This window comes from Ambystoma mexicanum, chromosome 5q, assembly GCF_040938575.1.
Source record: "Ambystoma mexicanum isolate Mex_15411 chromosome 5q, UKY_AmexF1_1, whole genome shotgun sequence".
NCBI classification, from domain to species: domain Eukaryota; kingdom Metazoa; phylum Chordata; class Amphibia; order Caudata; family Ambystomatidae; genus Ambystoma; species Ambystoma mexicanum.
The window spans coordinates 754,492,808-754,519,973 of record NC_090933.1 but is presented as its reverse complement, the minus strand read 5'-3'; the positions used below and the strand labels follow the sequence as shown (position 1 = coordinate 754,519,973).

The 27,166-nt window shown below is 46.5% G+C and overlaps 1 protein-coding gene across 3 annotated transcripts in view; it reads right to left on the bottom strand.

Annotated features, from left to right (window-relative positions):
- The window catches only part of LOC138497642 (polyamine-modulated factor 1-binding protein 1-like), a 2,990,269-nt gene that overhangs the window by 2,771,419 nt on the left and 191,684 nt on the right, over nucleotides 1–27,166 (bottom strand). For 2 of the 3 annotated variants that reach the window (XM_069621239.1, XM_069621237.1), the window contains exon 3: nucleotides 26,414–26,581. The exons of the other annotated variant lie outside the window; for it this stretch is intronic. In XM_069621239.1, coding sequence (XP_069477340.1) covers nucleotides 26,414–26,581 — 168 coding nt within the window. The remainder of the gene's footprint in view (nucleotides 1–26,413; nucleotides 26,582–27,166) is intronic. 3 annotated transcript variants of the gene reach the window in all.

Sequence of the window (27,166 nt, the reverse complement as noted above, 5' to 3'; positions counted from 1 at the left end):
TCGATCACTATAGCAAATAACAAATAGCAAATTTGCCATGTGGGTCCTATATCCTTAAAAAGGTAAGGGATGGATTAAGCAGCATTTACCTTGAGATAACCGTTACATACGAGACCCTAAACAGAGGTTGGATACATTCTCACAACAGAAAATCAACTTTACGGGACAAGTGTAGGAAACATATAGGGAATCAGTCTTGTGGGAAAGGAATGTGATCTAGACTGCTCCTTTTTTGTCGGGACGATGCTTGATTTCCCAATTTTGTATTTGCACAGTAGGCCAAAAAACTTTGTAATGGAAAAGCTGCCCAGAGCAATTGCCAGAGGCTCCACTAATTCAAAGCTTTAGTGTGGTCACGTGAAAAAAAATAAGGCAACAGGAATACCAGGAAGGAGCAATCTACGAAAACTGGAGAGTTGTAAAACCCCCAATCATGGAAAAAGCAATAACTTCAATTTGTTTTTAGCGACAAAAGGGTGAATTTAAATATACTGCCTTGTGTCCATCCTGGCATGTGGCAACCGCAGCCAGACAAGCAAGGAGGCACCGCTGGGAAAGAATGGGCCAATGAGGGCAGCAGCCCTTTCGACTGGTAGCATCATTTTCATTACGGAAATTCGTGAACATAGCCCTTCAGCATAACACCCGAGGAACACACTCCCACTGGGCAAGCTATGGGGCAGCGCACATCAGTGCATGTCAAAAAGCGGGCGACATTAAGGGCATCGGGACAAATCTTTCCTTACATTTCAACTTTTTAAAAATGATGCACGAATTGATCAAAGGAGAATACATTGCTCGCCGATACAGATACGCCACAATTCAATAAGCCTTGTGCAGTAACTACCTCTTAACTTCAGTGCTCGTTTTCTATATCCACCTTAGTGAACACATATTATCCCAGGGGCGTTGCTAGGGGGCTAAGGGGGCTATAGCCCCTGATCTTTTGGTTGTAGCCCCGGATAGAATCTCAGGAGCTACAGCCAAAAGACTAGCTAGCCCCCAGTCCCAACAGTTCCGACATCAGTTTAGCCCCAGGACTTTTGCAGACCTAGCAACTCCCCTGTATTATCCAGACTTCTACAAACCTCTTTTGACGAGTAATAAGAATGAACACATGGCCTGCAGCCAGACATCATTTTTGGAACTATGGGAAATGGCCAAAATCAGGGCACAAAGATGGCAATGGGGTGGAAGAAATTGAAACGAATACGCTAGGTGTGAAATGAAGGTATAAAGGAGGCAAGAAAACAACCTTTAAATATTTAAATATCTAAACTCATCAAGGACGGCAGCAGGGCAAACGCCAACATAAATCCGGGGCCTAGTGGGGTCAAAAATTCCTTGGAACGATAGCAAAATTGCCAGAAAGCTCACCAGCTGCAGGCGTGCCCCTTTAGAAGCAAGCCTCTGCCACCAACGGTTAGACAGGGCTCATTTTATTTTAAAACGTTTTATTTCACAGATCATCTTGCCCGACTATCCTTTAGCAGCTACAGTACTAGAGGAATGATGTCAGTTCTTCATATATGTCATTCCTTAACTGAACATATGCACATTGAAGCTTCCCTGAGGCTAGGAACTGGAATCAATATTTAGGATACTCAATAACACAATTATTTCAAGGGCTTCTTTATACGACAGGAAGACGGCAATTGTCTAGGTTTTATGCATTTGAATGATTAACTTATTATTTTAGCTTTAAAATGTTTTTTAATTTTACAAATTGCCAAGTGCCATGGAGAACTTTAGGGTCTAGGGGACTGTGAGTGAGCCAACCAACAATGTACCTAACACGCAAACTGCATGTATGTAACAACTACACTGTATGTTTAACCTAACACCAAGACTTGCTCCCATGTAACCAGCACTTAAGTATTCTTGTAACAGTGCCACGATGCCCGAGAGCCGTTGTGCGCTGTATAAATGGAAATAAATAAATAATTGTGTACAAGGTATCAAACGTGGCCTTTAAAGGGTATGGGTGTAGAGAGCTTAAAACTACCCTTACTAGACTGCAACCAACTCTGTAAGTAAGCCCAAAGCACCCCTACTGGTAGCGGACTACTATCAAAGCTCAATTAATTCCATCAATCTTTCCAATGGTAGATTTATTTAAATTCACAAACTGTTAACAATGTCCATTCAGAAGAAACATTCCCATTTCCAATTTCTAAACCGAAAATTCTTCTAATGATTTATATAATTAATTAAATCTACCTCTGGAAAGAATGTTGGACTTAGGATTGCTGTAAAGAGGACCACCGCACAAAGCCAGAACTGAAGGGTTGATCACACACGGCACAGTGCGGTCATAAGAGGGACCTCAGAAATCCCAAAAGGTCATCTAGATGGCTAATGTCGCCATTGTGTTGATCCATCCAATAGGCAACCTAACCTCCATGGAATGAGTTTTCCCTTGAGCCAACAAGGTATTGGATTTAGTTCTGACAGCCGCAGAAAGGTGGTTGTCCTCTTTCGCTTCCATGCTGCTCTATTTTGCCATCAAGCCCTGATGAAGACTGCATTCACAGACAAAATATCTATTGTATTTTCCTAGGCCTAATGAATTCTTTTTCAAAATATAAAATTATTCAAAAGGCATTCATACGCTATGAGCAAAAAACCAAGCGCTGCATATAACTAGAATCATTAGGCAGATTCTTTGTTATTACAGAAACATTGTCAAAATAGGCAATGCATAGAATGTAATTTCCTGCTCCCATTGTCAGTATGCTTATTTTTTTCTTCTGAAATTATTCTATTTTGTAAATAATTGCTATATGCCGCCTGAATATCCCCGATGTTTGTTTGAAACTGTCTGACCGATTCGTGGAAGGATTTGATATTGCAATGTTCGCTAACCAAGTAAAATGACCAATGGGGAAAATGTTGGCGACTGACTTAATTAAAATAATTTATGTACCCGAAGCGCGCATATATCTTCTTTTAGCGTGGCTTACTTTCTAAAATCAGAAACGAAGGAACTAAAGCATTTTCAAATTCTTTACAGCATGAGTTCATTAAAACGCACTGCGGCAGGGTGGGGTACAGGGTTTAGGAGTTTCTCCTCCATCCATGTTGGCATATTTACTTGTAATGTGCACTGCAGTATTGTTTGCTCATGTTTCCTTCTGCTCTTTCTTTTCCACCGTCTCAGTTTCTTCCTCCATTGCGCAATAACTTTTTTTTAAGGTACTGGCCTGCAAAGTTGCACACGCGACCCCAGCTCCACTACTCTTTCATAGTCGCCGACCAGTTTGCAAAATGTACTGATTATATACCACAAGCTTGTCCTCCCCTCAAGGGAGGCACTGCCACGTGCCTGGCGGCCTGGTGCGCTCTATACATACACAAACAAACATACATCTAGCTGGCAATGTATGGGCAAACGTGTGAATAAATGTCACTGCATGTGTTCTAGAATGCACAGCAAGGTTTTGCTGCTAAAATCCACTCCCCAGACAGGCATGCTGTTCTCCAAGTATCTGAAATCCTAGGAGTACGATTATCGGTTTGCCAGTACTTGTAAAACATACAGAATTTGAGATGACGGCTGTTTTGTCACTCCGCTAAATTCGGAGTTTCAGATGTAAAATCTGCCTGCTTTTGTCTGGGGACAATAACCACCACTCACAAAAATAAAAAAGCTACATGCCCCCCAATTACGTTAATGTGCAAAGCCCATGAAGTCCCAAAATGGTGAAAAACTAAAGGGGCGGCATGACTAAATCATATAGAAGCAGACAGTAATTCAGTTGGGTGGGATTACCATATGTAATACTGCCAAACCCTTAATTAGGACATGTGTGTTCATTTTATCAAACACATTTGAAATATTTCTTTTTAGTATTCGGAGTGGAAGCTGCATATTTAGAAGTACAAATAAATAAGATGTATTTAGGAGGATGAGAAAAGAAGTTAGGCAGCTTTATTAAAAACAAAATCTCATTTGGTGTCTGCAGACAAAAAAAGGAAAACTTAATTAGTGCAGCCATAAAATGTCTGTGCAATAGTCAGTCCCTCAATCCTTGCTCCTCGTTGCACACACTGGTCCAGTTTTCTTTCTTACCTTGTAGATGGCAATCCCGGGACATGTCATTATCAATGCCAACAATGAAGTGCCTTTTAACAAGGAACCCTGAAAGGGGGCAGGAGGCCTCTGATGAATAGCTAATTTAGCTCTTGCACCAGAAAATGATGCGCATGATCTGAAATATTTGGAAATTAAGCCCATTTTCCATTGGTAACAAGTGGTGCGAATTTAGGATGGGTGTCCGGTGCCATCTTTTTTCCATATTGTGCCAGATTTGGGTCAACGACTTTTATAGTTGTGGGTGTGTTTTTGTGCAGTTACCTACGGCTTTCAACCCCGCACATGACCGAGAACGTACCCCAGAGAAAGATTGCTCACGTTGGGGACAGCCAATAACCCATACATCGAAAAATTAAGGATAGGTGTGTGATCAGTCGTCAACCTACTAGAAGAAGCAAGTTCAATAGTATCAGATACCTTTGCAATTGTTATTCAGTACAGCAACAAGTATGTTTCTTAGAACTTCTGGGAAATGTTATTCAGTCATGGTACATAGGAGGGTTGGCACATACCTAAACTGCAATCATGAAAAGGTGACCACAACTCTAAAAATTGTTTTAATTTACAAGCTAAAGAGGCTAGACAGTGCACCAATCTAGCCATCACTGTCCCTCTGCAATTCTGGTCATCTGGTGATCATCCTTGAAGATCGACCACAGCAAGTACAAACCGCACAGACCGTGCAATGCTTTTAGCCTCTGCTGATGCCCACACTTGCCCTGCTTGTCCAGAACCATCAAGGACCACATCGAAATAGTGATTTTTGCAATCACTATTTTGCCACTGGAACCTTCTCTTCCCCTACCCCCCCTTAAGCACTCCCTTGTGCACCCCCTGCTAAGAAGCCCTCTGCCGATCCTTCCTCCTCGGCAAACAATTGCCCGATCGTCATCACCCCTTTCTTGGGCAAACACCTGGAAAAGCTGGCCATCTCCCAGCTCATTCTGCACACTGAATCTGCTGGCTGTCTCCACGACCACCAGTCTGGTTTCATAGCGACCAGAGTGCGAAAAATGCTCGCCTGAACAACCGTAAAGACCGGCTCCCGAATCTTGACTCTAACCTTCCTTCTGTCCTCATTCTCCTTGTTCTATGCTCTGCTTTCGACACGGTCAACCATGCCATCCTGCTCAATCGCCTCCGCAACAACCTGGGTATCTCTGGTCAGGCCCTGGCCTGGTTGACCTCCTTTCTCACTGACCAACCCTCCGGGGTCCAACTTGCATCTCTCCTTACTTCTATCTTTCCATTTGTGGTGTTCCCCAGGGGTCTAACCTTTCTCCCTGGCTTTTCAACCACTACCTGGCACTTGCATACCATATCGCTACATTCTGCTCCAACCTTCAGTGTTATGCGGGTGATACCCAGCTCTCCTTCAGGAGCCACCTCTGCTCCTTCTCTCATACCAGACTGTCTGGCTGCAATTCAGGAATGGTGTGCCGCCAATGATCTGTGCCTTAAAGCCAGTAAGACCGTGATCCTCCTCATCGGGACACTGGCTTCCTCCTCTTTTTCTTTTTCCTTCTCTCTTTCTCTCTCTCCTTCTCTCCTTCTCTCTTCAAATCTCTGAGGTCGCAAAGAAGTCGCATTATATCCCGAGCCCTGAACTATAGCGTATTGGCCGACACATTATGCACCAAGATAAAACGTTGGAGCGCCCTACCCATATCATTGATGGGGAGAATAGCACTAATCAAAATGAGAATACTACCAAAACTATTCTATCTATTCAGCACAATACCGGTCTGGCGGGGGGGGGGGGGGGGGGGGGGGGAGTGCGGCCTTGTTTACAAAAATGAATAGCGCATGCACAGCGTTTGTTTGGGGGGGGGGACATCCTAGATTGAGCTGGAGAACACTAACAGACACGTACCCAAGGGGGGGCTGATGGCACCTGACCTGGAAATATACTACCTGGCAGCACAGACTTACTATGCTGCCCAATGGGCCACACACTTTCACAACCCCGGGACCCAACCTCCTGCCCAGAGTGAACGGGAGGCAATCACATCAATGCACAGGATGACCAAACCAAACTCCAAACACTTTAACACCATAGACCCCACGAAGGTAACATCACGGCATGGGCAAAAATAGCAGATATATTTGGCATGGACAGACTATACCACCCGAGTATGCCCCTCTGGGGGGACCCCCAAACACCTTTCTTCTTAGACAGGGAAGTGGCTATGCATTGGAGCGCCAGGGGCATTGCTCAATGGGACAGCTATTTCCAGAAAAGCGCTTTGTCCAATGGGATGATATAAAGGATATAGTGGGAAACACAAATAAACAAACAATATATGCATGTAAGAAATGCCATACAAGAGGTATGCCCCACCTTTCCAAATGAACCAGTGATAAACATGGGGCTCGGATACATGTTTACAGGGGGATACAGAAAATCACAGCCTCGGCATTGTACAAAGTTATAGTTCAGACACGCCCAGCAGATACACACACGGCCAGGAACAAGTGGGAGAAAGATCTGGGACAACAAATAGAGGATCTTGAATGGTCCCGAATCTGTGCACTGACTAAGCAAATATTGTGCGGATTTACCCAGACACCCCGGGAACATGTCCGAGATGTAATAAAGAAGACGCAAACTTATATCATATGCTCTGGGCATGCATAAAGTTGAAAAACTACTGGTCTGAGGTTTGTGAAGCACTGGATGGGATGGTGGATCAACCGGTGGAATGGTCCCCGCGGATATGTCTGCTAGGGGTGGTGGGGAAAATGAATCCGACATGGAGAAAATTGTTAAATCTGGGCCTCTTAATAGCCAAAAGAGCAATATCAATGAAGTGGAAAAATGCAAACCCGCCAACCAGGGCAGATTGGGACAGGGACATGCTATGGACAAACGACACAGAAGAACTATATATAGACTTGGTGCTACCCACATGCAGACCTAGAAATATATGGGCAACATACAAACAATACTTGGCAGATAAGGCCGAAAACGAAAATTCAGGCTCGGAGGGGGATTGACTGTTCACAATGTAACGTAATTAAGTAATGTGAAGTCTATACATGCATTTGCTTTGCCCGTGTGCATTAATAAAGTTTAAAAATAAAAAATAAAAAAATAAGTCGCATTATCAGCTGCACCTCCTTAGAAGTATTCTGCCTTTTCTCACTTTGCCCCAGAAGCTTACAGTCTCCAGAATCCTGGTCCTCTCTAAGCTGAACTATTGCAACATCCTCTTTCTAAATCTGCCCGTCTCTACTCTTCGGCCTTTACAACTTATCCAGAACAGGATTGCAAGACTTTTCCTTGGCCTCAAGCCCAGGGATCCTATCTCTCCCACTGTGAAATCTATCCACTGGCTCCCTGTGGCTTGAATGATCTTTGCATCGTCCACGCGGCTTTCTGTGGCCTGTTAGCGCACTACCTCCAACTTTCTCTTCTTAAACATCTTCCTTCTTGAGCCCTCCGCTCAACCACCTCCTACTCTCTGAGGGTCAGATGCTTCTCTAAGCAGAGAGGAGAGTGGGAGTAGATCTCTTTTCTCAGCTGGGGCCTCCCTCTGGATCAGCCTCTCTGCCTCTCTCAAACTTGAGAAGGACCTCATCAGGTTCCGGAAGCAACTCAAGACCTTCCTTTTCACTTCTGCTTTCTCTCTTCCTCTCCCTTGCTGATGTCCCCAACTGCTCTGCACACTGTTCACCTGGCCACCCACTGAAACCCAGGCCAGGCTCCTGCATGTCCAGTTGCCCTTGCACTACCTCTGGGCACCCCAGCACTTAAGGGTCTATATCTGCAACATTGCAGTCCTCTGTCTCTCCGCACTTATGACCCACCCTCTGGCAGCACTTAGTGAGTTACCCGCACTTTTCCTTTCCCCCTGCCCCCAAACTCCCTGGCTCTTCTCCTCCTCCCTCCTCCATGCACTTGCGAGATCTAATTGACACATGTGATTTTGTCCTCCCTCTACCCCCCCCTTGCCTTGTCGCGCCTAGAAACACTTGTGTACAGGCGTGTTATGAATGACTTCGATTATATCACACTTACCCAAAAAGAGTCTAAGGAACCACAATACCCTGGGCCGCAAGCTTCTGGTGTGCTGCTCTTGGTCCATCCCCTGCAGATTGATCAATCTGACACAGAGTGGTCAGAAGAAAAATACCGGCGGTTAACAGACATTATACGGAACGTTTAGTCAAAACTTGGTAACGGACAATAACCATTTACTAATCCATGCACCAAAATTCCTGCCCATGAGCACTCCCTAAAAAAGCAAACAGTTCATGAAAACTGTTGTGCAGTGAAGAGAATGCAACTACTTTAGAACTACCATCAGTTTGTCCCACTCACTCTCCCTGGACCAAAATAGCTTGTTCCCATTGTCGTCAGCACCCTGGGCTCACCAGAGTCTCTCACGAGGCCCCAAAACTCACATTGCTGGGCTAGTGTACACAAACTATGGGCCACAGCCCTGTCCCTACCCAGTGATCACGGCCCAATCCCACAGACCTTTGCTGCTCCTATGCAGGAGTGCTCTGTGACTTTGAAAGACCCAAACGACTCATTTATTTTTCATTATGGATTATAATCCATAGCAAAAATAAGTGAGCTCTTTAAACCTGTACCTGAAGATCATGTGCGTCTCAACCTTTACATCACGCCCCCCAATCACCCTGGCAGAATTCTGCTTGGTATGCAGTACCAGAAGAAAAGCAAGCAAGAGGGTCCTACAAGGAGATCAGCGAGTTGCTCATGTCTGAGAATCCATGTATGAGACGTTGCGGGGGCTGAGCTGTACTAAGCAAGCGCCTGGCCCCTCTGCCTCTCAAGACAAGTGGCCACAAGACACAAACCTATCTCTGTCGGCATTGCAACCTTCTCAATAGTACAGGAGCATATGTACAAAAAATTATCTGTGGCAGGTTCTGAAAACGTGGTTTGGTGTTATGAAAAACTAGCTACAAATCAGTAAATTGCATGGTGTCACACTATGGTGCCTGGCGACTAGTTTTGATGACCTCATCAAGATGGCCGCCAATGGAGAACATAAACTCTTCAATATCTGTTATCTACGGAGGAATTTTATATACTACATCATTTGAAAGCTATTTTCATGCCTAATAATATGAACCTAAAACATTTACTATAAAATGATTGGGGGTCTCAAAACTGTCGCTATTTTTAGCATTGATATACAATCACAGCACTACATTCAGTAGAATTCATATTTATTTATTGTTTGTGGTACAACCATGTCACTGACATTATGTAAGGTGTAATGCAGATAGATCAACCTTCCTCATCTAAACGCAAGTGCTTGAGTGGCATTTGTGTTTATGCCCAGGTTAGCAAAAGGAGATTTTAGTTCAAAACTGAAAATATACTTTAAGAATTTGAAATGAGCATGAAGACAGATTATAAACCCCTTGCAGACAGGGTCGAATTGGCCCCTTGGCCTAACGGCACGTGGCCGGGCCGAAATCGTCCCTGCGGGGTGGGGGCCGGTTTCTGGCCATGCATGGGCCCATTTGGAAGAAACAAAAAGAAAAAAGAAAAAATGTCAATTTCTTTATTTTTTTTTTTTCCAGAAAGCCTTTCATCCTTCTTAGGTCGATAAATGAGTACCAACACAGGTTGGGTGATATTATGTGCATATTTGTTCTATAAAAAAGTGCTTACGCGTAAGTGTTATACAATAACATCATCATTTGGCCTTGGACCTCTGCTTGGATTCACAGCAATTTAGTGTACTTAGGCTCAATGCTATTTGATGCCACTTCCTGTTTTGTCAAGGGGTGAAAGGTCGTGTTTCATCGCTTCCCGCAATGTCACTTTTGGGTGAGGTCAAATGACATCACTTCTGGTGATGTCATCAGAGGTCAAGGGTTGTGCGGCGAGGGGTGGGCCACTTTTTTTGGTGACCGGGCCTATTTCTTGTCCCAGTCGGACCCTGCTTGCAGAACACCACAAAATTACAACTGCAGAACAAAACACTAATGAAAGGTGGCATCTGTACGGTTACAAGAAGTGCACACACAGTTAATCTTTTTCGATTACAGGTCAGGTCAAAAAACTGGCAGAACATAAATATGCTGGTGAAAGGTCAGTGAGAAGGAAGGAGCTTCCCTTGGTCCGCCAGTACTGGTACAAAATTACAATGAAATGGCAGCTTCTTTTGCCCCTGAAGCTAGGAGGCACCCACTACACACCATTGGCGCAGAAAATTCAGGTCGGAAGATGTACGTGAGAACAAACGAATACTGCTCTGCAGGAGGAGAGGGATGATAAATGGCTCAACTGCCTACTCAGCCCCACCCACACTAATAAGAAACCAGCAGTGATCCCAATCAGAGATGAAAACAGTCACCACCCAACAGCTATACTTCTGTCTCCACTTTTGGTAACAAGGGCACGGAGGAAAGGCTGTACTCTTCGGGAGACGTCTGAGCTCATTAACAGTAGCAACTTCTTTAGTACAATGGATCCAAAATAAAATAATGTCTAATCAAAGGTTCTAGAAAAATAGGAACCAGATTAAAAATTCCAAGCAAACGAATACAAAATGATTAAAAACACTGCAAATCCACACCCTATATAGACCTTGTTGTCAAAGGGCACCGACAGGTGGCACTGTTCAGGCAGGAGACTTAGCAAAAAAATATCAACTCTTCAACGATATGTCTTTGGAAGGTATAGGGGGGGCTTAAAACTCACTATGGTCCCTTAAATATACCAGTGGTACAGGGCTGCTTTGAAATACCTTTAGTACTTGTCTTTGGTCTTAGACACAATTGGTCTGGTCTTGTAGCCACTTTTGCTATGTTCAAGCAGATGCCGAGACATTTGAGCAGTCGCACTGGGGAGTCACGCAGTGTCTGTTAAATGCAGGGCTCCCGTTTGGTCATGTCCACGTTCAAGGTGGGCGTATCGGTGGTTCGAGGCAGCAGTATAATTGGTGGTGAAATGATGCTTCCATTAGGTTGAATCAGTGTTTGAGATAGGCGAGTCGATGGCTTCCAGCAGGTTGAGTCTGCATGTTAACAATCACAATTACACATCCTGTTGGACATGGGTGGAACATGGAGGATGAAGAAATAGCTCCCGCTCTCCGTTAAATGTCATTTGCCTCAGACTCAATTTCTGCAGTTGATAAAATGCTCATGTGTACGTTGCATTATGTAACTGTTTTGCAAACACTCCACCCTGTACAGACCGGTATGTCAAACCGGGGAACATGTGGATTGATGTGTTCTGCTGCAAAGGGTCAAGAATGTGCCAGGATGGCCCCGAAAGGCAGATAAGGAGTTTGACGATGCCAAAACAAGAATCACAGGTCCTGTAGTAGCACGAAGTGCGTCGATAGGGTTTGCAGATGCCACAAAGTGATTAAATGGTGTTCTAGCGGTTTCAGGACTTTGGAGCTGCTGGGGTCCCAATCCAGGGCCTCCAGGGACAAGGGGAGTCCTCTGTTTTGCTCTTCCAGTCCAGGAAGCTGTCTGGCACCTACAAGAGGTCCTTCACCTACAGTGAACAGGATCCTGGTTCCAGTGCACAACCAGAAGAGAGTGCTTGGTCCAACAGCAATGTCACTCCACTGTTCCTGGGGATGGCTAGAGGCAGAGCTCCCCTATACCTTTGATGCTTTCCTGTTCACCTCTATTGAAGATGACTTTGAAATAGGCTTTATCCCCAACAAAGTTCCTTGTCTTCCAAAGATGAATCAAAGGAGGCGATTCCCCTCCTTATAAAGCACTATTTCACAGGGGATTGGTCCAAAGCAAACCTGCTTTAAGGTGTCCAATCCAGGCTCTTTTAACAGGTGCCTTTTGCCTTCTGACATCATAAGGCTAGGAGGATAGCTCAGGGGCAACGCGTTTGTCTTGGAAGCAAGGCAACGCATAGCAACACAGGTTTGAATCCCGGTCTCGCACTTGGAAACAGGTCTCCGTTATTAAGCCACTCATAAAAGCACAATTAATACCAAGAGTATCTTGTACTGCAGGAAAAGGGGGTGGGGAACAGACATTTTTAGAGAGCCCTAGCAGAAACCAAGATATGTAACCTCTCCCTCAGTCCAACGCTCTCCTCTGGCTACTCTAACTGGCCAATCTAACTCTGCATCCTTTCACATATCTGCTGACTTCAAATGAACCTCAACGGCCAGCATCTTAGTTGCCCTTCCTGCAGGAGGATCAAGATGCAGCTCTCTGACCATTGTCCACATGGCAGCCTTAAGAGACATCCAGGCCAGATGGTTAATACACACTGACCTGTCAAAGCCGAAGCCCTGCTCAACGAGATGCCACTACTATGATATATTGCTGTGGATGTATAATTGTGACCGTAGTAGCCACCATACTACAAACAGGCATGGCTTATTTTCAGTTTAACCAATTTTCGTGAAACCAGACTGTCTAGGTTACACGTTTATTGCAATTTGAATCAGAGTTTCACCCAATTAAAAAGCCACCTCTGTCCGATTTCACTTCATGTCCAGCATTTGGCAGGAAGACATGTGATCTTTTAACCAATGCTTTGCCACTCCAGGCCAGGTGCTAAGGGGGCCAGAAGACAATGGCCCTCATAACGACCCTGGCGGTAAGTGAAAAACGATGTCGGTAAAGAATTACCGGCATCGTTTACTGCTCCGGCCGATTCTGACCCTATAAAGCGCTATTAGCGGCACTGTAATTAACGGTGCCGCTAAAAGTGCCAAGGGCGCGGGCACGCGACCTCCCATGCCGTAAATACCGACATGGCGCAAAGTGGGGAACATTACGAGTCGCGCGGACATGCAATTAACGCCCTTGTGAAGGCCGTAAAGTACCTTACCGCTATGGTGCAAATACTGCCATCGCGGACCAACCATAAACGGCCATGTGCCGTGTTCCCAACTGCCACAGGTGCACACAATCAGCACAGGTGGAGGCAATACAGACTGGGCAAGCACAAAAGGAGCACACCCCGCCCCTTCCCACACCCAGTCACACTCCACAATGATTCCAATACTACTAGCAATGCTGGGGCTGGAGGACCTGATTGCAGTGGAAGTGCTACAACAACAACAACAACAACAGGCAGCACAGAGGAGACGCAGGAGGAGAAGGAGGGCAAGGCAGGCACCATGCAGGCAGCCCCCAATCCCACACATCAGAGCCAGTCCATTCAAGCTAACCGCTGAGCAGATCCTCACCCTGTACCGTCTGGACCGGGACACCATCACCACCATTGTGGACATGATACATGACGACATTGTCAGCCTGATTGAAACACGCACCGCCATCCCATCCCTACTGAAGGTAGTGTCTGTGCTCCACTTCCTGGCCACAAGCACCTACCAGCACACAGTGGGGCACTTGCATGGCATTTCACAACCATTATACTCACGCACGCTGAACCAAGAGTTTGATGTCCTCCTCAAGCACACAGATAACCACATTTCCTTACCACGGTCTGCCCAGGAGATCTCAAACACCAAAGTAGGTTTCCATTCAATGGCCGGCATACCTGGTTGCATTGGCGCCATCGACTGCACCCATGTGGAATTGGTGGTCCCACATGCCATGGAGGTAGCGTACGGCAACCGTAAGCTATACCACTCAATCAACGTGCAAATGGTATGTGACTCGAACAGGATCATCACACATTGTTGTGCCCGATTCCCTGGTTCAACCCATGATTCAATGGTCCTGCGGATACCACGCTGCATGGAGCGACATGCAGGGCAGAGATCCTGGCTTCTCGGTGAGTCGCATGTCATGCCCATGGAAATGTGATGTGGGTAGGTCATTGAGGTATAGATGCATACTTCACCTGGCTGAGATGGGGAGGGGGGAGATGCATACTTCACCTGGCTGAAATGGGGGGGGGGGAGAGATGCATACTTCACCTGGCTGAGATGGGGGAGAGATGCATACTTCACCTGGCTGAGATGGGGGGGGAGATGCATACTTCACCTGGCTGAGATGGGGGGGGGGGTGCATACTTCACCTGGCTGAGATGGGGGGGGAGAGATACATACTTCACCTGGCTGAGATGGGGGGGGAGATGCATACTTCACCTGGCTGCGAGTGCCAGAGGGAATGGAGCATGCTCATATCCCAAAGCAGCCCAGACTGGAGCGGACTCCTGACCACATAATGCAAGATGGAAGCAGCCCTACCATGTAAATGAAGTAGTGTCACAACCATTCCACAGCCATCTGCATGTGCACTGTACCAAATCAGACCGCATCCCCCTCAACAAAATGCAGCTACAAGCAATGACTATAGCCAATACACACCACAAACCACCATGTACTGAAAGGCCAGTCCCCCATCACTGCGTATAAAGGAGTCACATGAGGGTCAAATACATCAATACACCACTACACTGACACAGAGGCCCAACTGAATTGCATGACACAATTTGTTGTGCCTAGTGAGATCATCATGAGGCTGACATCAACGGTGGCAGGATGAAAGCATTCAAATTACTGGACATCTGCCAGATCACAGAAACAACCACTGTGGACTAACAGTGCATGGGCACTCACAAGGAACTGGACCCCCTGTGCCCACTAGTTGATGGCATGGAAACCAGTCCATAAGAGGAATACACACATAGCAGTCACATCGTGTGTCTCCATTCATGCATGGAAATGGGGTTGAAATTAAGAAATAAATGCATGCCATGGTGTCACTTAATGAGGTCAAATATGATGTGATAACTTGCACATACATTGTTGGCCCACATGCAGGTGATGGAGGCTATCCCTTGAAGAGGTGGCTCCTTACCCGAGTCCGGAACCCACAGAACAGGCACGAGGAGGACTATAATCGTGCCCATAAACGAACCCGTGTGGTGGTTGAGCAGACATTTGGCCTCTTGAAGGCACGGTTTTGCTGCCTCAGCAGGTCTGGTGGGGCACTCCTGTACCGCCATGAGAAGGTGGCAACGATTGTCATGGCATGTGTCATGCTACACAATATGTGCATCAGACGGAATGTGCCCCTGCCGCTGAACTACAACCACCGGACGAAGAGGATGAGGAGGGTAGGGATGGGGCAGCACCTCAGGGAGGAAGCGATGCACAGGAGGGATGTGCCATGCGTCAGACTCTGATCAACCAATGTTTCTAGCACACATGGACGGGGGGTGTTACATGGAGATGGCACTCGGGGCACTGGGTGTGTCAGGGACATGGACACTGTAGAGTGTTAACCAATAAAGCACACGTACGCGATAAGCAATATCCACACATGTGAATTATAAGTAACCAAAATGTATATTGAAGAAGCATAACTAAGCGAACAAGCCCTCCACCCCACACACCCACTCCTCCCTCCGCCCCCCTCAACTCCCCCACACACCCACTCCCCCCTCCACTCCCCCACACACCCACTCCCCCCCTCCACTCCCCCACACACCCACTCCCCCCTCCACTCCCCCACACACCCACTCCCCCCTCAACTCCCCCACACACCCACTCCCCAACACACCCCCTCCCCCTCAACTCCCCAACACACCCACTCCCCCTCCCCCTCAACTCCCCAACACACCCCCCTCAACTCCCCAACACAGCCCCTTCCCCTCCCCCCTCAACTCCCCCACACCCACTCCCCCCTCCCCCCTCAACTCCCCAACACATGGTGTGCAGTACTGTCCACCAGTGGACCACATGGCACCAGTACGCAAGGTTGTGCCTACTGGCATCCCCCTCTTACAGCACCAGGTGCCCCCTGTCTGATCGCCGTAGGTTCCTGCCAGACCTGCGCACGGGGCTGGTCCTGGTGGAACTAGCAGCCGAGGATGTACTCGGTTGCTCGGATGGACGCATGTCCCGCATTGCTGCCATCAACTCAGACAGTAGGTGCCGCATTGCGGCCAGTTCTGCGCATATGTCCTTTGAGCTCGACTCTATAGCTAACTTCAGGGAAGCAGCACATTCACGGATTTCCTCCCTTACACTACCGCATTCAGTGATGTGCTGTGTCAAGAGGCTAGTGAGCTGCTGCTGGCGCCTTACAATGTCCTGGATCCCCTCTTGGGTGTTTGGGGCTGGGATGGATGTTTGAGGGGTGCCCGAAATACTGTGTTCCTCGTGCACAGTTGTGGGTGGGCTGGGAGTTGCCGGCCATGAGTTAGCTGGAGACAGCCCGTGCATGCTGGTGTCGGGCAGGCTGCATGGGGACATGTGTGGGGAATGCAGGGGGCCAGTGGGGGGAGTTGCAACATGCAGCACATCCCCTTCATCATCATCGGAGATTGCTGCTGTGGCAGCTGTTTCGTCAATTGTGCTGCTTGCAGCTGATGCAGTCCCTTCTGCCGCCGACACTTGGGTGATGCTGGCTGTTGTGGGCGCCATAGTGGTGGACGTAGAGCACATTGGTGCTGTGGCCTGTGGTGCGCTCTTGGCCTTCTGATGACATAGTGGTTGGCCTATGCCCCTTGAAGTGAAGGGACGGTGTTGTCCCTCCTCAGCCCGGGCCTTCTTCCCTGGTGTGGCACCGGTGTCCTCATCGGTGCTGTCTGATTATGTGCCTGTGGGGGACCAAAGGAGGGAGAGGGTTAGTGATGGGTCTACGGGCATTGAGCATGCATTGCGGTGGCTGCATTGATATGGATTGGTAGATGAGTCACATTGGGGGGAGTGACATACAGGTTGTCTCACTCTTGGGTGGGTGATGCATGGAGGCATTTGGGTTGCAACACAAATGGGGTGCATCATGCATGTGGACAAGGTGATGCTCTGCACTGCCTGTAGGCAGTCTTGTGCTTATGTGTCTGGTGGACCCTGATTTACATCATTGTACTGTCAGTTAATCTGGACATCATAGTGGTGGTATTGGCATTGTTTGATTTGGGACACCTACCTGCTTCAGCTGATGACGGGGCTCCTCTCTCCATGTCCCCGACTCCCTCTATTGACTCAGTGCCTATGGTGGAGGCACATATCTCCTCCCATGGCTAGAGTTTTAGGGGCGACTCTGCACCTCCACCTGTTTCCATCCCGAGCTTTCTGTTTGCCGACAGTATGCTTCTCACACGTAGAAGTAGGTTGTCCCATCGCTTGCGGCATTGTTTTGGTGTGCAGGGTGTGGTGCCGACAGCACTGACCCTCTGGGCGACCAATGCCCAAATCTGCTTTTTGCGCAGCAGCGCTGGTCGGGTCATTTCAGTTGCAAACACCACGTCTGCGTGCTCCTGAATTGTTTCAGCCAACATGGTGAGCTCCTCTCTGGAGAAGCGCTCCTGGCGCAGCCGATCTCCACTTTTTTTCTCAACTTTCGGCATCCTCAATTCAGACAGGTGGTGGTTGAGGTGTGTGTTAGTTCTGGGGGTCAGATGGCTCCAGGTTGTGGTGGATGGCAAAGGATTGTGTTTTTAAAGATGGCCGCCGTGCTCTTTCCCGTTCCTGTGCGATGACGCTACTTCCGGATCTGCTTATTTACGGTCACCGCTAATAGTGGTTGCCGCTATTTGAGGTGACCGCTATTAGCGATGACCGCTAATGCCGATGGCTAGGATGCCGGAGGTGCTATTTCCACTGCATATGATGCCGGTAAGGGGGGTTTTTCGGCCTTTAGCGGCATTGCAGTGAGTTGATTACCGGCATGGCGCAAAGCTCGTGCCCGCGAACTCGTAATGGGCCGCTTTTAGCGGTCTATTGCCAGCAAGGACAGTAATTGCGCCATGCCGGTAATGACCAGCACTTACCGCCAGGGTCGTAATGAGGGCCAATCTCAGCAAAGGTTGATGTTTCACTATATTTCTGGCAGGGATCATTAATGAAAGGGTGGCCTACCTAGCAGACCTCCCTTTCAGAAATAGAATTGCCTGCATCATTTTTTTTAACTACAAATCAAGAAAAGCTGGGCTAACCCAGCCTCATTAGAACACATTTAGTCTCAGGAGGATAGCTCAGGGACAACGTGCTCGCCTTGGAATCAAGACCACACGGAGCAGGTCAGATCCCTGGGTACGCTTAGAAACCTCTGGGTATTAAGCACGTTATAAATAACCTATCATATCACAGTTTGATGTTTTTCATTTCAGAAGTAGCCAATTGAAACTGAGGTTCTGTGAGTTCATCAATCCAAAAGATGCTCTTCTATATGATACAGTAATATCACAAAGAAAGATGCTATCTGAAGAATTGTCACATAATTCATCAACAAAAAAAAAATCACAAGAAATACTGGAAGTGTAATGAAATACATAGCGTTTGACAAATACATAGCAAGACAAGACTGTGGCAAGGCAAAATAGGCTCCAGGGTATTGCACAGGCCCACTACAAAATCACCGACAGCACAAACACAGCCAACGTTAGTATAAAGAAGCTAGTGTCTTTGTCCCAAAGATGAATTAACTGATTACCTAGCTCAATTGCTTCAGCAGGCACAGATGACCAACAGAATGACTTTGTAGTACAGAAGTGGACATCTACAATTGTTCTTTGGATTGTCCTAATAGTACCCAAGAGGCAGATGCACAGGGAATTATTCTGGTCATCAATGACACAGAAAAGGGAGCTACAAAACCTTCTACTTCACAGGAAATAAAGGTTTTCCTTCTTGCTATACACAAAAGGTATTAACCCTCCCCCTTCAACCTTACTTTATGCCTACTTCAAACATAACATTTCAACTGAAGAAATATATTTCTATCATTAGGATGTTTGAAGGCTCAGAATTACATCAATTCCATGGCTTGTCTGGATCTGACTGTACAGGTACTTTTCAACTTATCAGGGAAAGGTATATTTTCAGACTGAACATTCATGATAGTGACTGAAGATAGCCTCTACACACCTAAATCATTAGGAGCACAAACGAACCCTGATTAAGTGCTGGGTAAAGCTTAAAAATTCATCTGCCTAGTCCATCGGCCCAGAACCAATATAAACAGGCTTGCAGAGTTGCGCTGAACTATTTTCTCGAAGAAACAAAAGAGTTTGGAGAGGTTACCGCTGTCAAGAAGTGCTTTCCATGCAGCAAACAAGAGCATCAACTACCATGTCATGATCTGGAACCATGATGGTCAATCACAGTCAATGATATCTCCTGTTTGACATTAATTGAACAAAGAGGATAAAGAAGTAACTCCTGTTCTCCGTTAAAGCCATTTGCGTCAGACTCCATTCTGCAGTTGATAAAATGGTTATGTGTGCGTTCCATTGTGTAACTGTTTTGCAGACACCCCACCCTGTACAGACATTTGAGCATGCATGAAACGATGAACTATGTCAATGATTCTCACACTGTACCAAACTTAGACTTTCACAGCGAAAAGATGATGCTAACCACTATTAATGACCTACTAAAGGATGCTCTATAATTATGTGATCTCAAAGTTAGTTATTTTAAACGTTCAGTGCAGGTATATAGTAATACTGCGAAAGCTACAATAAAGTAGCAATTGTTCACATTTCCCATTGATGAATTTTATTTCCCATCCAACACCCTATTGAAAGTATAAATGAGGTTTTGCAAGAATATTAACATATTTGAGACTTCATTGACTTTGGAGTCAAAGTTGTGAGGGCAACTTTTTTAAGCCGGAAAACACCTTACAACCGATACATTGGAAAATAAACAATGGAACTATTGAAGATATTACACACTTCATTGGTTGGCATTTTTATGACATCAATATTACATAACACACACCATAGAGATACAACATGGGAATTATTGATCTATTGGCACTTGTCCTCACTAAGATTGCCACGAACATACAAATGTTCCCCTATTAAAATTAATCAAACCTCAAAAATATAAAGGCAGACTCAGTGGATAGGAAAGGAAAGGAAAGGGAAGAGAATGTGGTCTGTGGAGATCTATGCTACAGAAGAAATAACAAAAACAACTGCTGCAGGATTACACACTGGCCTGTCCTAGCAGGCCCCAGACATCACTGGTTACAAGACAAAGATATACAAAATTATAAAAAATGGAATCCTACTCTTAATTACAACATCACAACAAATCTTGCTCTTTCTGTGGGGGGAATAATGTATGATTTTTTTCCTGTCTGGCCATGTCCAGCCATGACGGTCCCAGCGTCTGCCATCCCCTCTTGAAACACTTTACTGACTGCTGCCATGCACCGTCTCAAACCCCTATGCATCTATGACATAGGTAAGGATGTGCGCTTCATACCCAGATCTGTTTGCCCATCTCTCACTTCTCCAACTACACGAGAAACGGCCCCCCACGAAAGATGGTCCTCACTTCCATGACTACTTACAGAGAGCTGTGCGCCTACATACATTGTCAGGAAATTCTGCAACCATATGCAAACAAGCTCTCTTCACATGCGCGAACCCTGGTGGCATACCAAGCTCCTTGTTACCGCCCCCTCCCCCCATTAAGATTCGACTGCTCTCCAGCATCGGAAATACTGCCCCATGTGAAGTCTATAAGATATATTGTGCCCTGCTGCCACCTACCTATCGAAGCACTGTCTCTTAATCAGCCTGAAAGCAAATCTCTGCACAGCCGCCTGCCCGCCATAATCCCCAGCATCAACTCACTACCCAGATGCTCACCTGCAAGTACTCTCTCACCATGCATCCCACCACTAGTAAATGCCTTGCTCGACTATCTGCCCACTTAAAGTGTCTTACCATGCTACCTACCTCCTGAGAATGTAATGGCCAGTTGTGTGGCCACTAGAAATGTTTTGCCATGCAGCCTATTGCCACTAAATGCAGTGCCTAGTTGTGTGTCCTCCATGCAGCCAACCCCTTCACATGCAGTGCTAAGGGGTGTGCTGTGAAGGCATCATGAAGCAAGACCCAAACAACGGACTTAAAGTTCAAAATAAGATAATTTATGAAAGCAAATGTCAATGATTGAAGGCCTAACTTGCCCGATGCTAAGGTGGGATTTCCCTACCTGAACGAAACTACGGAAAGAGTTCAACTTAAATGTCTGTGTCCAAAACGTATGCTTGCCGTTCACAACTAAAGCTAAACCACATGTAAGCATGCCAATAATCAATGAAATGGTGTTCAACACAAAGTCGGAGCTTCTTAGCCTCCTTTTCAGCTCCCCTTTTCCAAGTTCAAGAAAGTTCCACAAAAGTTTGGAGATTACTTTTCTCAGGTTCAAGGAAATACAGTTCTGCACAGTCCTCAGGGTTCCCTTCCCCAAGTTCCACGCAACACAGTTCAAAAGAAAAGGGTCTTGAGGCTCCGTCCTCAAGACAGCGTTTGTAGTTCCTCAGGTCTCAGGGTTCCCTTCCTCAAGACTTCAATACCACAATTGATATTTGTTTCAGTCTTTCAAAGTTCACACAAATACAGGCAAACTTGACCTTCCTTCTGGTTTGCATCACCAGCTTACTTATAGTGCTTCTTCTGGATATATTTCACAATGTCTTTGGCTTTCACACTTCAGGGTTCCCTGGTCTAGGCGCAGTGGTCAGACCATGCGGTCTCCTCATCACAGGTTGCGCAACCAGGAACCCTAGGCTCTTTAGCCCACACAGGTTCTTCTGATTTACCCCTGTGTAAAGATTCACCTTCACTTGGCTTCTCTTTGCCAGCCTCTTGACTTTGCCATTATGTGTTACACACCTCTGTGCCGGGTTTTGGCCTTATAAGTACTAAGTACTGAACTCATTCGTAAATGTCACTGAATTGCAGTAATCTGGTTCATGCCCCACCTTTCTGTGACGTTCTTTCACACTTGAGCTCTTTTATGAAGGTTGCGTTTAATTGGGCACTTTCCCTTTTATCTGTCATCCATTATAGGTTTTGCCCATATTCAATATGCATAACCTGTTCTTGTTTCACGTTTTCATTCAATTCAGTATTATATATATATATATATATATATATATATATATATATATATATATATATATATATATATATATATATATATATAGTTCAGTGTTGGTTCAAGTTTTCATTCAGTTAGGTGCTTAAGATACATATTTTATCTTTGGTTCGAGATTTCATTCAGTTTAGTATTCAACATGTATTTTGCAGTTTTGTGTCATGTTTTCCATTCCATTCGGTATTCAATAAACATTGTACAACAGTTCATTATCTGTGCGCAGCCTTCCCGAGGTGCCCCGGCTTTGAGTGACCTCCCTGACACTAACCAGCTTTTGGCGTCGTCTTTAGCAGCTCCTCCGGCCTTTGGTCTGCTTCCCCTGTCAGCGGACCGCCTCCTGCGAGCCCCGCCCGCACTTCGTGGGTTCGCCTGCACACGCCGGGGCCTCTGCTTCCCGAACACGGATGCAGATGGCGTCCCTTCGGCTTTCCTGCTTGCCGGCAGGATTAGCAACAGACTTCCTAATAATGAGGCTCCCACAACTGTGGTAGCCCCACGGCTGAACTGGCCTTGGGCTCCACACCTCCTCGGGGCATCGGCCAGACTCCTGGCTTCCACACAGGCCCCACCACAGCCTTCTCTTCACGTCACAGGTCGCTTGCTGGTTTCTCCTCCAAAGGTCTCACTGTTGCGCTCTCTGCGGTTCTCTGGTTCTCCATCTATACACCTGCAACCACTTGACATTCCAAATTAAATTTTCCTTGACAAAGTTAAAGGGACATGCCCGACCCTCACAGCTCTCTGCAGGCATCTTCTGTGTCCCAGTACCAAAGTGGTGAAATGGAGTTTAAGTATTTACTGCTTTTAGTATCCTCTTCTTCGTCCTAGTACTTTCAGGGCTCGAATGTGGGACAATGAGGGAAGCTGATTTACAATAGCCTATAAAGTGCAGGGGAGGGGTAGTTTGGTCATCAACAGGGAAAGGGGGAGACCATGTCTCGCCTGTGGGTTCCCCACTCCCAATCCGCAGGCACCCTCCACCCAGATGATCCCCCTTGCTTCTCCACCCCCAGGGTCAGGATCCAAAAGTGATGGCCTTTCTCTGGCCACCTGAGAAGAGGATCCAGGGGGAGAAGGCGCGAGAATATCCTCTGGTTTCTCACAGTGCCCCCTGATAATGCTTTGCAATGCAGCTTACTGCCTCTTAATGTAATGCTTAGTTGTGTGCCCACTAGTAATGTTTTGCCATGCAACCTTCCGCCTTTAAATGCAATGCCCACCAGAAATGATTTGCCATGCAGCCCACCCCTCGGCCCAAGCACTGAGCTAATTTGTGTGCCACCTATACACACACCTAACCACCCACACCCCGCACAACAGCTCTCCTTCACATTACACTGCGCCACATTCATCACCATGCCCCCACCCTCTTCCTTTCTCTCCCCTTTCCACCAAAAAGCCAAGTTCATATTACATATACTTCCTACTCAAACCGACCACCACACCAACGCACTCGGCATTACCCAGGCTTAGACCCCACTTGCATCTGAAGACTACACCTCATGAACTACCTCCTCCCAACACTGACAAGTACACATTCACACAGGAGACCAAAGATGGCTTCCCTTCCCCATCGCCTTTCACTGGTCTCTCCAGGCTTCTTCGAATCTGGACCAGTATCCAAGCCCTGCACTGTGAACCATGCACAGGTCCAAAGAGAAATGAACGACTAGGCACCCGCACTACCCCCGACCCCCAGTGGGGAATAAACCCCATCACCTATCCAAATACACCAACTAACACCCAACCCTCTCCCCCTGCCCACTCCTCAACATCATCTCCTTGCATGAGGCCTCAAACACACTATTTTATGTGCCCATGCCACTGGCATTCACGACAATCTTGGAGAAAGAGCTCGACTTACTAGCCATCTCCGAAACATGGCTACATGATGCCGCAGACTTATCCCTACTGCTTGCCTCCCCACTGGATACTCTATTCTTAGGTCAAACAGACCTGGTAAATCAGACAGAGGTATCACCATCATCTCTAAAGCATCACTCCCCATCAGAACCTCTCCTCTACCACTGTTGGTCTATAAACTCCTGCTAGCCAAAATCGAGCTATGCCCCAAAACCAACATCAGTGTCTTACTCCTCTATCCCCAGGCCAACAACCTCAATTCTCCAGACATTGACATCCTTCTCCTCCGCTCATCAAACCCAACACCAAACTTCTATTACTCATAGACTTCAACCTTGGGTATGAAGAACAACACAGACACCAAAGCAACCGGCCTCAGTGCATCGCTTCTAGAGATGAGCCTCACCCAAGTTATCACCACCCCTGGCCGCACACTGTATTGCATCCTCAACCTTGATATACCCATCACAGTCACCACCATCAACCCTCTACCATGGACCGATCACTCCCTTATCCTCTTCTCCACTACACTGAAACCTAGGTTTGGACACAAAGGCACCAATCTACTCCCCATCACAAGGAGAGACACACGCACTCCCTAAAGAGATGCCTACACCCACAATTGATGCCTCTTTTGCTGCACTGCCAGACAGCAACATCCCCGAAACCATCCTCAGGATACGCCACTCTCCTACTCACTCTTTACCACCATGCCCCATTAAAACCTCACTCCAGAAAAAGCCCACTAAAAGAAATTGGTTCATGGAGGAACTCCTCACCCTCCTCAGACCCAAACGGTCCCTGGAACACCTTTGGAGAAAGAGCCCCTTCACTGCACGCAAAGAAGCATTCCTCTCTGCAACCAAGACATACAAAACCAGTATCATCACCACAAAATATGACATCTATAACAGCAGAACTAGCTGTGCCAGCTCCAACATGAGAACTCATTAATATTCAAGGAGCTAGAATCCCTGGCAGCCCTGTCCACAGCTTCCCGAAAGACAAAGCATGGCGCTTGTTTGTCCAATCTGCCCTTGCCAATAAAACACACACTCAAGAGACAAAACCATCAACAAAAATCCCTTGCTCTCAACTAAAGTCTGTTCATCACCCATTCACCCCCACCAGTGCCACCACACCACCTTTCCACTTCTCCTGCATCTCTCCTACCAATGCCCTAAACGTCATCCAGCACCTTAAACCCTCCAATTGCAAAGGAGATACCTGCCCATCTCACATCATCAAGATGTGTGCTAAACCACTCTCACCCACCATTGCTAAATTCCTCAATGACTATCACTTCATGCTCAGTCCCGAAAGCTATCAAAGAAGACTGGGTTACAGTTCTCAAAAACCTTCCCTGGACACCACCCTGCCCACCACTACTGCCCTATCGCTACAATACCCTTCCTCCTTAAGATCCTTGATTGAAACGCCTACTCCCAACTCAAAATCCATCTAGAAACCCACAACCTCCTTGGCTCTAGCCAATCTAGCTTCAGACAGCACCAAAGCTTCCCTCGTGGACCTCAAGATCCAGCTTGAGAGTATACGTGATGCTAGTGGACTTGCCATCCTTCTCTTACTAGACCTCTCTGTGGCCTTGGATCTTGTCAATCAGAACATCCTCTGCCAGCACCTCACATCCAAATTCAACCTCTTCAGAGAAGCTACCAGCTGGAAAAATCCTTTCTCTGTGACTGCACCTCTAGGATTTTCGCTGGCACTGAAGCAGCTGACCCCATTCCTGCCTCCTATGGGGTTCCACAAAGTTCCTGCTGGTCACCCACACTTTACATGTATACTAAGCACCTCTTCGACCACCTTGGCAACTTGGATATGCCTTAAACAAATTAGCCAGAGTCATCCTGGGTAGCAAACTAGACTACTGTAACACCATTCTCTCTGGTACTTCGACCAAAAACATTGCCAAACTCCAACTTATACATAACAACACACTTTGAGCAGCCTGGAGCTTGAAACAAACAGACCACATCTTGCAAGCAAGACAGGACGCCCACTCGCTACCAATCAAAGCCTGCATAGAGTTTAAAATCCTATCCATCACTCACCAGTGCATTCACAATACAGCACCCACGACCTTAGCAACGCCCAGATTCAACAGAAAAAGAGCCAGTGGAACTAGCTTCACTGTTACTGCCCCGTGCTCTGGAATGCCCTCCACCCTGCACCCAAGATGAACCCTCCTACATGCCATTTAGAAAAAGACAGAAAACTATTGTTCAACAAATATGCATAAAACGCCTGCCTTGATGGACCTATGACCTTACTACATATGAGTTCTCTTGTTTATACCAACCTATGTACTAGCGCCATGATACCTCCAGGTCTGGGCACTATCAACAAATGAAATAAATAAATACCATGTCCAATAACGGAAAAGGCAAGATGAAGACTCCTTTAACCAACACCGTGCACATTTGATTGAAACAAACACCTCCTCTAATGTTCATATTGTAAACTAAGTGCAGTGGTGTGTAGACTTCCAAAAACATGGTATGGTGAAAAAACATCCCTTAAGCAACACAACGTTGTAACCTATTATTTTAAAAAGTATTCGTGGTCTGGATTCTATATCATAAAAACAATCACATTTAACATCCTCCATTAGTGTGAATTAACTGACCTCAGTTTGAAGATCTTGTTTGTGTTGCTCACACACTTGGAGTTCAGCCTGAAACTTCATGAAGAGGATGTCTTTGCTGGCTATTTCTCCTACCCTCCTCAACTCAGATTCCTCAGAGTCTTGTAGTTGTTTCTTCAAGACGGAGATGATGGATTTCTTCTCCAAATTCTATAAATTGGAAAAAGAAATCCCCCATTCTTCATCATAATCATGTTTTCATGCAAACATCTATGTGGTTCCCATCAATAGATATCCATAATGACATGCAAACTATCTGCACCAATTCAAGGCTCTCAGTGAAACCCATTTATAACCCGTTTTCATGGAAGACTATCGGGTAAAGAAAGGCAACTGATCCTCAGAATCAGCATAGTTCTCTCGTGAAATCATTGGACAACATTACCTTTACGGAATCTCCAGCATAGTGCAACGTATCTGAACAATCAATCACACGTTCTCATTGTTCTCATTTTGAATTTCACAAGCAGGGAATAAATAGGCGGCAATCCCTCTGAGCACCCAGCATCAAATCCCTCCGCCCCCGACCAAACTATGCTAAACAAATGAACCCATAATGACTTAACCCTTGAGGCCAACTTCCAAACCAGGCACCCAAGGCTCCTTCCCTTACAGAGTTAATTAAGTGCCAAGTTAGCAGTCAGTTCAGGCGTTTCACACTGGGTCAACCAGCAAGGGCTCAATGCCAGACCCCAAAGACTTCTTGAAAACATCACATTTCCCTGGGTCCTCCTT